The sequence below is a fragment of the Sprattus sprattus genome, assembly GCF_963457725.1.
Source record: "Sprattus sprattus genome assembly, chromosome: 6".
NCBI lineage: Eukaryota > Metazoa > Chordata > Actinopteri > Clupeiformes > Clupeidae > Sprattus > Sprattus sprattus.
This window is the reverse complement of record NC_137925.1, coordinates 23182421-23197809: the sequence shown is the minus strand read 5'-3', so window position 1 is coordinate 23197809 and position 15389 is coordinate 23182421. Positions and strand designations below refer to the sequence as shown.

The 15389-nt window shown below is 46.5% G+C and overlaps 1 protein-coding gene across 1 annotated transcript in view; it reads left to right on the top strand.

Annotated features, from left to right (window-relative positions):
• The window catches only part of diaph2 (diaphanous-related formin 2), a 388150-nt gene extending 375835 nt beyond the window's left edge, over nucleotides 1–12315 (top strand). Inside the window, exon 30 of the mRNA XM_080840181.1 lies at nucleotides 12186–12315. Coding sequence (XP_080696307.1) covers nucleotides 12186–12253 — 68 coding nt within the window. The 3' untranslated portion in view covers nucleotides 12254–12315. The remainder of the gene's footprint in view (nucleotides 1–12185) is intronic.
• The last annotated feature ends 3074 nt before the right edge of the window (nucleotides 12316–15389 follow it).

Below are 15389 nucleotides of genomic sequence, written 5' to 3'. Positions count from 1 at the left end.
GAAAGACGTCACTCCCTGTAATATTTTTGCTTTTTGTGTGAACGAAAAACATCAAAAGACAGATAGATAGATAGATGGATAAATAAATAAAACCTGGCGAAAAAAACAGCATATGTTTTATTCAGCCTTGCAGTCTGAAAAGAGACATCAAGAGTCTGAGAGGGGCACAAGGTTAGCCTTGAAAGTTGGTGTAAGTACTAGCTAGGCAAGACCATTTTGTAACGGATAAAAGCTTTCAGCTGATGGACACCAGACAGCTTTTTTCGTAGTTAGGGAGAGAACATGACCTGTCATGTGGCTTTGTCCAGGCCCATGCAATGTTTAGGGGTTCTAAGACACCCCCGCCCCAACACCCCCCTCTCTCTCACTTACACACACTGATATAGGCAAGGCAAGTTTATTTTGTAGCACGTTTCTGAGATGGAGGCAATTCAATGTGCTTTACATGAAAACATTTTATGATACAATATTGTGTTTGTTTGTTTGTTGTGGTAGAAATTAAAATATATAAATACATATATTTAAATACATATATCTTTATTTAGATATATTAAGAGAAGTAATGCATTTTGCAAGCTCAATCATAGGCACACGAAAAAAGAGAAATATTTTTTTAACTACAGTGCCCTCCGCAAATATTGGCACCCCTAGTGAATATAAGCAAAATGTTTGTTGCCAAAAAGCTTTATTTTGGTCTCATCTGACCGTATAACTCGGTCCCATTGAAAGTCTGACTTACATTTGGCAAACTGTAGGCGCTTTAGTTTGTTGTTAATTGACAGCAGAGGCTTTTTTCTGGCAACCCTCCAAAACAACCTGTGGTGATGTAGGTGGCGTCTGATGGTAGTTTTGGAGACTTTCTGACCCCAAGACTCAACTAACCTCTACAATTCTCCAGCTCTGATTCCTTACATCTCCTGTCACTTTAAACTTCTTAATCATTGCCATAAAAGTGGAAATGGGTATTTTCAACTGTTTAGAGATTTTCATGTGTCCATTTCTTGATTTGTGCAGCTCAACAACTTTCCGTCGCAGATCGTCACTGTGTTCTTGGGTCTTTCCCATAGTGATGAATGACTAATGGAATTTGGCCTGTGTTAACTTATATTTGTTCGCCAGTGGAACAGGAAGTCATGGTTGACCTCTAGGAGTTCCTTATCCAACAGGTGAACTTAAAAATGTAAAACATGACTGGAATTAAACTTCAGTTAGATTTTTATCGCAAGATTTTTCTAGGGGTGCCAATAATTGTGGCACACATGTTTTGGGGAAAAATATTTGTTTAATGTCAACAGTTTTTTCTTTCAATAATTTTACTTCAATGAAAAGGTAAGATTTTTGTGAATTTTTTGAGTGAAAGACCAAGAGGATAAACAGCAAAGACATATTTTTTCATAGCCTGTTTTGCTCATATTCACTAGGGGTGCCAATATTTGTGGCGGGCACTGTATAAAACTAATGAATGTTGCATGTATGAGCTGTACTCTGCCTCAAACAGAGTCCTGTCCAGTTAGTAGCTGATTCTGTTATCTGGAGTGAATGGGGCTTAAATGAGGTCCAGATCCATTTCAGCTATTACTATTTGTAAGGCATGAGGACAGCGCCCAGGAATCCCCCCTCGCTATAGCTTACCTTCACTTCTCCATCGGTGCCATTAGCCCCCCCCCCCCCCACTGGAGATTAGTGCATGTATCTCTAATGGAGTACAGCATCATATGGAGCACAGCATCGCTTGAACAGATTATATCCCAGAGCTGCCATTCCCAGGTGTTGATTGTTCAGATATGGTACCAGAGTTTTTTATACCAGCAGACAGGCATATGTGCTGAGGAGGAGGGACAGAAAGAGGAGACGAAGTGTGGTCCATAGTAGCAAGCATCAGCACATCCTCCTCCTCCTCCTCCTTCTCCTTCTCTTTCAGGGCCTGCAGGTAACGCAGAGAGGTCTGCTGTCCGTCTTGGCAAGTGGCATCGCTGCTAATCCAATGCCACATCCTCAAGCACTTTGCCACCCTAACCTTTCCACTGATTCCCATGTTAATGGAGGTATGACCAGCTGGTACAGGTTGGCACACACCAGTGGTGTGAGCTGGTAGCATCCGGGAGAGACAAGAGACCCATCATTCCTCCCCTCTCTTCTTATCCGGCCTTTGATCTTTATGACGTCTCTACCTGCCTTTGATTTGTGGTGGCTGAAGGACCCTTCTGGCGTCTGTCATGTGCTGTGTGTCTGTGTGTGTATGTGGAGAGAAGTGTGTGTGTGTGTGTGTGTGTGTGTGTGTGTGTGTGTGTGTGTGTGTGTGTGTGTATTTGTGTATGTGCGTGCATATCTGTCATTTCTCCCCTGGTGCGTAGACGGATGGCTTTATCGAGTGAGATTTATAGAACCCACCCACGTCAGAGGGATGTTTAAGGCAGTGACAGCCTCGTGCTACCTCAGATTTAGTACAGCGAGAGATGGAGACATGCCTTCCCCCTGTTCCTACTGCTCGTCACACTACAAAGCTCACTGTCTTTATCTCTCTCTCTCTCTCTCGAGCGCTTTCTATCTATCTCAGTTATTCAACATACATCCAAAGAAAAAATCTCATTTGAGGGGCAAAAAAAGAATGAAAAAGAATAAAGCAATCTATCGATCTCCGTGTATCAACACTATCCATCTGTGTTTATCTCTGTATCTGCCTACCCATCATGGGCACTTTTTCTTTTTTTCCGGCATCCGCACCAGGCGTTTTCTCCCTCTATTTGTTTAGAGATCCATCAGTCTATTTACCTTATCATGCTGCCAAACCATCCATTTACTCTGCCATCTGCCTGTCAAACTATATCTTACTATCCATTTGTCTAACTATCTCTCCGTCTACTTATCCCGCTGTCAATCACACAGCTTTTTTTTCTCCCTCCTCCTCCTCCTCCTCTGCTCCCTTTCGTTCCTCCTGTGGCATGTGTACAAGCAGGAGCTTGATCAGACCTATTTAAGCACTGGAGTTTGTCTTGTGTAATCACGCCACCCGGCTGCCAGCGCGTCCATTCGTCTCGGCCGTGCGCTCCGTGCGTAATTAGAGCCGCCCTCCTTCTCCTGCACCCCCCCCCCCCCCCCAACACACGAGTGCACCCAGCACAGTCTGCCCAAGATCTGCTCTTAGTCAAACACACTCAGTATGCTGCAGAAGATGGTGAGAGTGAGGCTGCAGTCAAATCCCCCTCGAAAGTACTCCATTTTTTTATTCCTTTCTCATTTTCCCCTTACTTTTTTTCCTTCTCATTTGTTTCTGCCTTTCTTTCCCTGCTCCCTCTGTTCTTTCGCTCTGACCTTGTGCCACTGCGGGAGCACAGCCAGGCGGTGCCCTGGTGGTGGAGATGGTTACGGTGGCGATGGTGGTGTCTGGCACCAGACGGTGCCCGTGAAGCCACTCTGAACCAGGTCAGCGCTTTGCCACCGCCAGTCTGGCCCAGCTTGTCTCTGGAGCAGGACGCTCTCCTCCCGCCTCCTCGCCGCCGGCAGTCAGCGCTTCCAGCTGCGGCCCAATAAGTCTTGGATGATGGAGCTGGTGAGGGCCCCCCACCCTCAGGCATGCAAGGGCCACGGGGGGCCCCTTCTGAATTAGCCGCTCTCCCGGCCACGCTTTGGTCTGGAGGGCTCTGGCCTCGGCCCGCTCGGCCCGCTCGCCCATCTGCCCCTGTGTGACACAGCCCTGCCTCCCAGCTAGAGGCTCGGACTGCTAATGAACTCTCCCCCTGCTGCAGCCCCGGCCACAAAACACACCATGTGCTTGTGTGAACACACACACACACACACACACACACACCCACCCACACACACACACACACACACACACACACACACACATGCACACAGGCAAATTCTAACACACTCACACACACACAGACACACTTTCACGGAGGCACACACACAAAGAGCTTGCACACAGCGCACACACATGTACAGACTCACAAACATATTTAGGGACATAATCACTGAATGTGTCCTGCATTGCAGACATGCACACAGAGATGGACACTTAGGATGGACTCTCAGATGAGAACGGAAAGGAAATTAAATAGTACATGAAAAAGAGGTATCCAGCATATGTTAGGGTCAGGTCAAAATAATTGTTTTAGACATTGGAATTCAAAGGAAGTGGGCGGTATTCAAAAATTCTAAAATAATTTTATAATTTATAGAACGATGTATTTAATGATTTTCGTTATGTAGAGTGTTATTGTTGCCCTACTGTTACCCCACCTACTGACTTCTTTTAAAGCCTTCTAACCCCTTCTGAGAGTTCGAGCCAGACTATAGATATGCCCAAGGCCACAATCAATGTTTAAGATGAGAAAAGGAAACAGAATCTCCTGGTGGAGCGGTACACTTGCTTATGCTTCCTCCTTTCTGCCGTTTTTCTTTTTGGACGAGGCATCCGCTCACAATGTGTCAGGAAGCATCCGGAAGAGTGCCACTCAGCCGCCTCTCTCTGCCATGCCACGGTTGCCCAGGAAGTCAAAGAGCGTGTCCGGCGTGCGCCGCTGACGCCCAATGAGAAATCACGTCAACTTCGAAGCTGTCGAGCTTTTCATTTTTAATCAAACGCCGGGCCTGGCATTCGAACAGGCCCCTGCTCATGGGAGCGTTGGGAGCGAGGGAGGCATAGAGGGAGGGAGGGAAGGGGGCCGAGCCTTCTCTCTTTGGAAAGCCAGACGCAAAGCACTCCACACACACACACACCATGAAGTGGTCAGAGAATTCCATCTGGTTTGAGGCTCTCTTCGCACTCTCTTGCTCTCTTTCAACTTGTTTCTTAGCTTTCAATGGTGGTCACTCCATCCTCCTCTCTGCCACTCTATTTCTCTCCATTCTTTTGTCCCTGACACAAACCTGTCAAACACCTCCTTGGCATGGATAAACTACCGCCTCACCAGGCCTCTAAAAATAAGCATTTGTTTATGGACGTGCACGGTGATTTCCGGCTCCGGTGCTCCCATATTGTGTGCCAGGCTGTCAGGAGACATTACTCTCGGTCAGGGCTCCTCTTTCAGTGCACGCAAACCGGGGGGGGGGGGGGGGGGGGGAGTGCGCGGGAAAGAAAGAATGCAAGCCAGGGGAAAAAAAACCTGGACAATGGCAACAGAGAACAAGCGAGAGAGAGAGAGAGAGAGGGCACGGGGCCTGTGGGCGAAATCTGTTAAGACGCAGTCCATTTGAAAGAGCGGCGTGGAGGAGCGCGGCTCGGCAGCGGTTCAGTCTGAAACTTTAATGCAGTCCTCTAGGTAGAGTCGTGAGAGGAGAGGCACATGGCGGAGCAGAGGCTCGAGTGTGGAGGATATCTGGGTCACTCTTGCAGAGAGATGGCCCAGCGTGCCCGTCCAACAGGAGCCGCTTTGATTGAGAAGCGGGAGTCATACAGGCAGAGGGATTAAGCACGCCAAGGCTCCTGTCACTCCCCATTTGTCATGTTATTTGCTCTGCCTTTTAAATTTCATTACTGTGATTATGCTGCGTCTTAACAAAGCGCCACATACCTTCCTGACGTGCTATTGTGTATACCACGAGCATACAGTGAGGGGGATGGGGGAGGGGAGGAGAAAGAAAAGGAAAAGAAGAGAAGCGAAGGCTTGCCTCTGTTCTTCGTTCACTCCAGTTTAATGGAGAAAGATGGAGAATGAACCAAGGTGACATTTTGTCACAACCCCTTACTATGCCTTTTCCCTGTCTAAAGTCTATTTGAGTCTTCATTTGCAGTGTTTGTGTTGCAGTGTCAGAAGTCCCCCAGTTTGTGTGTGTGTGTGTGTGTGTGTGTGTGTGTGTGTGTGTGTGTGTGTGTGTGTGTGTGTTATGCACTGGACTTGAAAACCACAGTTATGCTTAATGAATTAATTCCTGAAAGATTACTACACCATCTCAGAAAATGCGGTGTGCTTGCCTTGAAAATGAAGCTCATCAGCTAGCCTTACATGTCAACATGCGGTGCTTTGAGTGGGAACTGTGTACAAACAGCCTATGGAATCCCACGTGAAAGCATTTTAAGAGAGACATTTTTGACCATTGCATATTTTATATCATGGGAACAGAGTTTGAAGTGCTTCCCCGCCATTCATCTCAGCTATGATCAAAATGGTCCACGTCTATTTTAAAAAACGTTTTGGGATATTTCAGTGGGTTTGGCTCCTTCTAATTTCCGTGGATGTTAAACACTTTCCTTGCATCTTCTTATAGTTGATGTGAGTTGCCTGCGGTGTGTGTTTGTGTGTTTTGTGTCTGTCCATCAGCTTGAAGTGGTTCCCTGGCCGCCGCCACCGCCCTGACCTTCTTCTCTCCACTGGCTTGATCTTGAGTTGCCTCCCTGCTTGACTCTCTCGTTTCTTCCCTTTGAAAGCAATTACTCCTCGGCGCTGAATGAGGCTCTGTTTTGGTACATCTGTAGTTTTTGCTCACTGTGTACCATAACTTAGACTGAGAGAAAATGTTCTCCCTCCCTCGCTCTCTCTCTCTCTCTCTTTCTTTCTTTCTCCCGTGCCTCCTCTCTCACTCCCTCTTTCTCTCTCTCTTTCGCTCTCTCTCTGTCTCTCTCTCTGTCTGAAGTCTCCCCCTGCATTCCATTTATATATCTTGTTCCTGGATTTGGAGCTCAATTACTGGGCGAGCTGGAGAGCCTGGCACAGGAAGGCTGGAGATGAAGGGCTGAGATAGCTGCCACTGTGGCTACTGCTACGCTGCCTTCTGGAGCCTGGAGGAAACACAATGTGTTGACACATGGGCCAGAAAGATTGAATCACTTTTATTGCACTTTGTTGGTATCATGAGAATATGAGATACTTTAAAATGCTTTGAAGTGTGTATGACTGAGACTAAAAGGGAGTACAGTTGAATGCAAAGGTTTGGGCACCTCTGTGGCAATTTTTGTGTGAACGTTTAGGTAAATACAACCGCTTCAAGCAAAGAAACATTAAAAAAAATCCTTAAAATGTCAATGCTGTTTTACCTTTTAAGTGATGAACTTTAAAAACAGATAAAAATGTGACAGTCATTGTGGCCTGTGCAAGTCAGCACGTAGTAACATTCCTTTGACAGATATCACAGCTTGCAACTGATTTTATGTGGACAGCTAAACGTCTCTCCATTCTTGATTTATGGATTTTCTCCTTCACTTCAATGTATGTAATGTATCACTTCAAGGTCTGAAATACATTACAGACATACATTTCAGTCACTGGAATGTACAAGCTGGAAATGCTTTTATATGTTTTGAAAACATTCTGCTGCTTTGTGGCCATTCAGATCATCTGTCAGTAGCGAGAGGAGCCTGTGTGTGTTGAGTGTTGGCACAACATTTGTGGAGACTAAGATTGAAGAATGACTCTTGAGTTAAAGGGATAGTTCGGGATTTTTGACATGAATCTGTATGGCCTCCCCGATCACCAGTGTCATGCAATCACGCTGACTTACCCCCGGCAGCGTCCTGTGAGCAGAGTTCTCGTCCAGTTTTGGTTAAGCCTAAAGTAGTCCAGCAGGTTTGCTAGACCCAGCAAAATAAAACGTTTCTCTTCCCAAAACATTATGTGTTCAAAAGAGTGATATATTTGCATCCCAAAAACATTGTAGTGGAAAAAGTCACACCTCGTTATCACTTGGCCCTATTTTCAGTACGCGCGATACCGCAAACTCACAGCTAGGGCCTACCTGTTTGATTCGCGAAAGTTGATTCGCCAAAGTTGCCTGAGAGAAACGTCCGTCACAGGAAAACGATGAAAACTAAGACAACATTTGATAAAATTGACATAAAGCTGAGTGTAAAAAAATGGTGAAGGCTTGCGACTATCCAGGTTGTGGCAACAAAGATGATGGTGAATCGACTCTCAGTTTTCATCGTTTTCCTGTGACGGACGTAAGGGGGTAAGTCAGCGTGATTGCATGACACTGGTGATCGGGGAGGCCATACAGATTCATGTTAAAAATCCCGACCTATCCCTTTAAATAAGGAGAATTTAAAGGGGAAACTTTTGCACATGCAATAATTACTATTCATTTTTAAATAAATCTTGAATCCTTTTTTTATTTCTTTTGCTGCAGGTGTTGTATTTACTTATTATGTACAAAGAAATCAACTAAATACATATTTTGTGTGTGTGTGTAGGTGTGTAGGTGTGTGTTCGGTTTATGCGCCTGTGTCTTTCTGTGTGTGTATTGTCAGCTAAACTGTCTGTTTTGAAGGGATCTTTGAAGATAACTGCACATTTGCCTGCAACATAGCTTTGGAGCCTTATCTTGTCGGTAATACTCTTTTCGAGGCGATTTGATTGACTCGAGCTCTGCGACATTAAGATGATAATGGAGTCTCGTATGTATAATCTCTCCTCTGCGACTTATGTTTCCTCTTTGTTACCGTCTGATACTAAAATGGAGGACTATAAAGACTCCTTGCATGAATGGCACTCTTCCCTTTTCTTCTCCCCATCTATTCACAAGACAAACCTCGCTTCGAGGAGTCCTGCTGTCATGATGTAACTTCATGTAATTACTAAAAAAGATGACAGCATCACCAAGCCCATTATGACCTCGGGAAGGATGTGCCAGACCCATTCGTGGGAGCCTTTCGTCCTCCGTCATATCAAACGGCATCTGACTTCTCTCACTGTCAGCCTGACAGTAATGTGGAGGGAAGTATAGTGTCAGTATCCGCAGCGCTTCAGTTGTCTTAGCTCACCCCTCCATCTCATTTCAGCGCTAGTGCTTGGTTCCCCGTTTACCAGCTCAGTTTGGCAATCACTCTGGTGTAAATCCACTCGACGCCATTCCTCGTCATCCAGGAAAACAATGCCTTTTTTAGTGTTCGATGAAATCCTGGAATGGCAACATATCCCCCACGGTAACCTGGGGGTTTTGTTTTGTTAACTTTTTTGTTTCGCCCCTCTTCCCTTCCCTCCCTTTCTCTCTCCTTCACCACCTGCTCACCTAGTCGTTTTTGTGCTTCCAAACATCACGAAGCCGCCACTTCTGCGAAACACAGACAGCACAAGAAGAGACAGAAACAGACCTATCAAACCAGTGTCCGTGGATAGATTTTCGATGAGTGAATTTCCTTGAAGTTGCTGGGGCTGTGTTTTTTTTATTCCTGCCAAAGGGTGTGTAACCATAATATGTGTCCCCTTGGTTGAAATTGCCGCTGTTCAAGACGTTGAATTGTTCCTGGAGATTGATGGGGATGGGGCATGAGGAGGGTGGAGAGCTCCCCTTATGTCACCTGGGAATGGGAGCACCTCCTCTCCACAGGCAATGCGGTCGCAATGAGGAGTGCACACACATTATTCCCCCTATTTGAGAGTCTTGCTATTGGAGTGTTGATTGACTTTGTATGTGCGTGTGCCTGTGTGTGTGTGCGTGTGCCTGCGCGCCTGTGTGTGTGTGTCTGTGTCTGTGTCTGTGTCTGTGTCTGTGTCTGTCTGTGTGTGTGTGTGTGTGTGTGTCTGTGTCTGTGTCTGTGTCTGTGTCTGTGTCTGTGTGTGTGTGTGTGTGTGTGTGTGTGTGCGTGTGTGTGCGCGTGTGCGTGCATGCGTGTGTGTGTGCCTGTGTGTGTGTGTGTGCGTGTGCCTGTGTGCCTGTGCGCCTGTGTGTGTGTGTGTGTCTGTGTCTGTGTCTGTGTCTGTCTGTGTGTGTGTGTGTGTCTGCATCTGTGTGTGTGTGTGTGTGTGTGTGTGTGTGTGTGCGTGTGTGCGTGCGTGTGTGTGTGTGTGCGTGTGTGCGTGTGTGCGTGTGTGTGTGTGTGTTCGTGTGTGTGTGTGTGTGTACGTGTACACCTGGCCTCGTAGTCAATCTGTTGAGCTTGAAGCAATTATCTCCAAGGATTGCCTCTCACCTGTTATTTCCCTGGCCTTTTGGCAGATGTACTGAATCTTCAACCAAGGCTCTCAAAAACGAGATATGATAGTTTGTTCCAATTTCAATTTAGAGTCAATTTTCAAAGCACAGAAGAAAATAAAACAAACATACTACACAATAGAGTCTCCTTATTGCACCTCAATACAGAGAGCACATCTTTTGAAACAATTGTGAACCTGTGGCAATGTTGATGACGGTCTCTCTTTTTCTCTCCCTCGCTTCCTCTGATATCTTCCCTCCCTGTCGATCTCTTCTTTCCTCTGTCGCGGTATTTCTCTTTCTCTCCCTTTATCGCTCTGTTTCTCTCTCTATCTCTCACTCTCTTTCCCTTTCTCTTTCTCTGTGGTCCCATTTCTTTTTAATCTTCTTTCGCTCTCCCTCCCACGCTGTGAGAGTGGCTATGACCCTGTATTAAACAGCCAAAGCCTGCTTTATTCTCCAAACGGACTCTTTGAATGTAGGAGAGGTCTGAGGGTATGAGTTCAGAGCCCTGTGAGAATGAGGGCACATTTATAGGAATTGCAAATTAAGTTGGAAATATGATGAACATTCTCTTCCTCCTCCTTCTCCTTCTCCATCGCATCACTGCTTTCTCTCCTCCTCGCTCTTCTGCTTCTTCTTTTTCTTTTTATTCTTCTTCTTCTTCTTCTTTTTCTGTTTCTTCTGCTTCTTCTTTTTCTGCCTTTACATCTTTATCCTCCCAGCATCCATTCTTGACTAGGCTTTTCCTCACCTCTCTTCTCCTTCTCTTCCTCTTTCTGCTCATGCCACTGGTGGGAGAATGCACTGCAGTGCATTGTGGGATAGAAGTTACAAGCCCTCGGGCAGGTTGGGAAAAAAAACCTTGGATGTTATTCTTTCCATTTTTTTCTATATTTCTCTCTTTCTTTCCAGTTTTGAAGAATTTTCTTTTGTGTGTTTGTTTGTGTCAGTGTGTGTGTGTTTGTGCATGGATGAAAGAATCCCAGTGCTAGGTTTTGTCCTTGCTAATGAAGGTCAAGAGTCGCCAGCCTGAACTTTAGCAAATGCAGCAGGAAGTGCTCTATTAATGCCATCTGTCTTTCATTTGACTCTGTGACACCCTTTTCTTTCTTATTTCTCTTTTTCTCTCTGTCTGTCTGTTTCTCTCCTCCCTCTCTCTATCTTTCTCAATCTCTCTACCTATTTCACTGTCTCTACCTATTTTCCTTTTCCTCCTGTGTGCCATCTGTATTGTTCTCCCACAACAGAAGTGCGCCTACGTGTGTGTGTGTTTGTGTGTGTGTTCGCACGCGGCCGTGCTGCTTGGCGGGTGTTCTCCCAGATGAACACGCACGTGGCCCTGTCTCAGTCGCTCGCAGCTCATTACCTGACGTGATGGATGGCAACGGGCACCGTTAAACAATGCCCACTCCCGAGGACGCCGTGCTGTGCCTGGCACCTCCAGACTGACGCAGCGCGGCGCCCATTGTGCGGCCTGCCCGATGCCAGGCATGCCAGAGCGTAGGCGTGGCAGGGACGGCATCCACGGGGTAAAGGCTGGCGCTGCCCAGTCCACCTGTCAGTGTCACTGACCGCTCCTTGCCGGTGATCTCGCACGCCTGCCAAGTGGAGACTGGCACTTTCTACGTGTGTGGCTGAGCATGAGGGAGCGATCGGGGACACACACCAAATACTAGTTACGGCAACAGCTTTGCAATAATGTCTCACAGGTGCCATTTTGGATCAAATAGGTGGATGTTGTCATTTTGTTTTTGTCATGTTTTCAATTTCTTTGTTTGGCCCGCACCCACCCACACACACACACACACACACACACACACACACACACACACACACACACACACACACACACACACACACACACACGCATTCTCTTTCTCTGTCTCTCTCCTTCACTCTCTGTTTCAAGAGTCTCTCCATGTTTCCTGTCTCCTTTGAAGATATACTCTTTTTTTCCCAAGAGCTTGTAAGCTTTGTCTTGTCTGTGATGGTGTGTATGAATATTGTCTTATTTATTGTAAGTGTGTGTGTGTGTGTGTGTGTGTGTGTGTGTGTGTGTGTGTGTGTGTGTGTGTGTGTGTGTGTGTATTTAATAAACATGTGTATGTCTGCTGTCTGTGATGTGAGAGCCGGTAGAGGAGCTGTTGAGTGTGAGCTAGGATCAAGAGCTCAGTGGAGTTACTATGACACCAGACACCCTCCGCCCCACTCCAGGCTCACTTCCTCACACTTAATTATTCCTTTTGTTCTCTCTCTTTTCTCTCTCACTCCACCCTTTCTCGCCCCTCACTCCCTCCTTCCCTCTCTGTCTCCCTCTCTGTCTCCTGCAGCAGATAACCGGCGAGCTGGTCTAGAGAGGTCCCGTTCGCGCCACAACCCCGGCCTGCTGCCCCGATGATCACCCTCCCGCCTGCCGGACGCCCACAGACGTCAGCCAAGTGCCAAAGAACCAGTGGAGGCAGGGAGTGGAAGTGTGTGTGGGGTGGGGTGGGGTGGGGGTGGGGGGTCGAGGGGAAGAGGGAGTAGGAGATCAGGTTTAGAGGGGGGGGTAAGGGGGGGAGAGAGGGATGGAGGGAGGGAGGGAGGGAGGGAGGGGTGAGAAGGAGCTGGACACTGAGGACGTCTAACCGGCAAACAGACTGTGGCCGAGCGTGTGGCCAGGACCACGACGAGGTCCCGACAAACCGACACACAAAGACACGGACACCCCTCGACACCACCACAGGGACACCGGGGGAGGAAAGAGGACAAGAAAAGGAATACAGACGAGAAAAAAACTCAAAAACAACTTGCTCCACAAGACATCTAATACTCACAGTGCTGTCAGAAGCCTTATCAATTCATTCACTTGCTCACTGCTTTACATGTGAAGGACATTGCTTCATCTATTTATCTTTTGCTTGTTTTTATCTGCTGCTGATGTTCATTTTTTAGCATTTGTTACTGCAATGATTCCATTTTTTATTTATTCGATTTGAAAAATAATTCTCAAGGGGGGACTTTTATACTGTCCTGTTCCTACCGTATACACTGCCAATCAATCCCCCCTCACACACACACACACACACACACACACACACACAGACACACACAGACACACACACACACACACACACACACAGACACACACACACACACACACACACACATACACACACACACACACACCACCGCAGAATAGAGTATTTCTCATTGATCAGCTGAATTTGCTGGGATGTAGTTTGACCTTTATTATGTTTGACGCATGTGAAGTCTGGAGTATCTACTTTCTGCCTGCGTGGACTGCATGCTTTCATACACGTAATCAACTGGGGGACTCTGTGTGCTGCATCGATTCTGAGCAGAGCCATTGGTTGGATTTGATTTATTTAGCTTTTCATTCCTCATTCCCTTTGCTTTGCATATTTAGCATAACACATACTCTGCATCTTTATACTCTCTCTCTCTCTCTCTCTCTCTCTCTCTCTCTCTCTCTCTCTCTCTCCCCTCTCTCTCTCTCTCTCTCTCCTACTCTTACTCTCTTTGTTCCCTGAAGACCCTTGCCCCTTGTTGTGTCAGTGTTGTATCTCCCTGCTAATGACTAGGCATTCCTCCTCTGATGTGCATATATATCTCATATCGCACAGATGGAACAACGCTACTTAAGAAGCTGCTGCATTTCCACAGCACTCCCATCCCCCAGAATGCACTTTGTCGAGACAGGCATGAGCAACCACTTCTGAGGTATCGCTGTGCTTCAGAGTCTACGGCACCTAGCCGCTCTTACCCAGGAGTGATATCCATTAGTGTAGGAAAAAAACAACACACGGGTACCACAGACAAGTACCCAAACGAGAAGTCAGCAGTGGCCACCAATAAAAAAAGGGAGCAGGAGTTTTGGTGGTGTCACTTGTCTCTCCGCCTTGGTTTTCTCACTGTGCCAAGGTTGGCCCCTGAATTTCTGACTAAATGATCAACCAGTTACCACTAAGTGCTTTTTCTTTTGTTTGTTTGCGCCACTGAAAATGTAACACTGCCAATCCAGCTTCTTCAATTGCCAGTTGACATACAACAAAAGAAAGTCAGTATATCAACGTGAGGTTTTGCGTACAGGACTAAATTGGGCTGTTTGGTGGGTCATTATTTGAATTGCATGAGGGTCCGTATTGAATTCTGTTTTTAATGTGTTTTTTTCCCCGTTCATAGATTCCTCTTCACCTTTTGCTAAAAGTGGCTGGTGCTTAGCTGTCCTCTCTTTTCCGTGGCAGTCGGCATATACCAGCGACTGTATCCTCCATTTTCATAAACCCTTAAGTCCCCTAACACCGGTGAGGGAAACACAAGCAGGTCTCTGGGCATTATCATAGGCCAGCAGGCACCAGTGGATGAACTGAGCTTCAACTGCAACCAACAGAAAGGATCAAGGCGTCTGACCCTGAACACCCAAACACACAACTTTTACTCTGCTGCAGAAGCAAGCGAGGGTCAGGAGAGGGTGGCTAGAGATTGTTCTGTGTGTGTGTGTGTGTGTGTGTGTGTGTGTGTGTGTGTGTGTGTGTGTGTGTGTGTGTGTGTGTGTGTGTGTGTGTGTGTGTGTGTGTGTGTGTGTGTGTGTGTGTGTGGCTACACCTGCCACACAACTGTCTGCCCTAGCCAGGGCCCCACTCGGTCTCAGGACTAAAGAACACACACCTCTCCCTTCCAACCAGTCCTGTTTACATAGGAGGCGTGGGCCTGAGGTCACATGACAGCCCGGCCTAGAGCAGCGTTCCTGTTCGCCCACCTCTGTTCTTAATGCGTCATATGTATACACACACACACACATAGAGGAGAGAGACCTGGCAAAGCCTCAACACTGCTTTAAGGCATTGATTTGCTTTTTTAATTAAAACTGCCCTTTTGGTCTGCTTCCTGTCAGCGCCCTGCCCGCCACACACAAACCTGTTCTCACCGCCATGGCAACCAGTGCATACACCACTCTACAGCTATAAACACTCTGGTGTCCTCGTAGCCTATGACACGTCACAACGGTACACCTTTGCTTTGCAGTAACACACAGCATGGTCAGCACACATTGGTTTGACGCGTTTCCATTCCCAATTTTGTTTTTATTTTTTTGCTTCGAAATGTATGTGCCAAGTTTTCATCGTTTTAAAAGATTCATGGAACTGATATTAACCGTTTTATTTTTTAATGAAAAGGGACTTTTTAAAAACTAGAGATATATTGAAACACATGGCGCTCAGCTGACGCTAATACTGTTTCATGGAACTGACATAACAAGCTGGCTCTCATGTACTGTGCACGCATTGTAAAAATAAAAAGCCACCCTCACAGCATAAGGAAGTTATCCACCGTTTCCGATAACTGTTCTCTGTTAAACGAAGAAAAATTGTGATGTGACCTTTTCAAATATCTAACAGCATATACCACATGCACATATTCAGGTACCCCATTATCTGTCACCATTGCTTGTTTCAGACTCTTATGCAGTTACAGTTTACTGAAGCTCACTGTGTATAATTCACTGTAAACCGATGCCATTTGTCATTCCA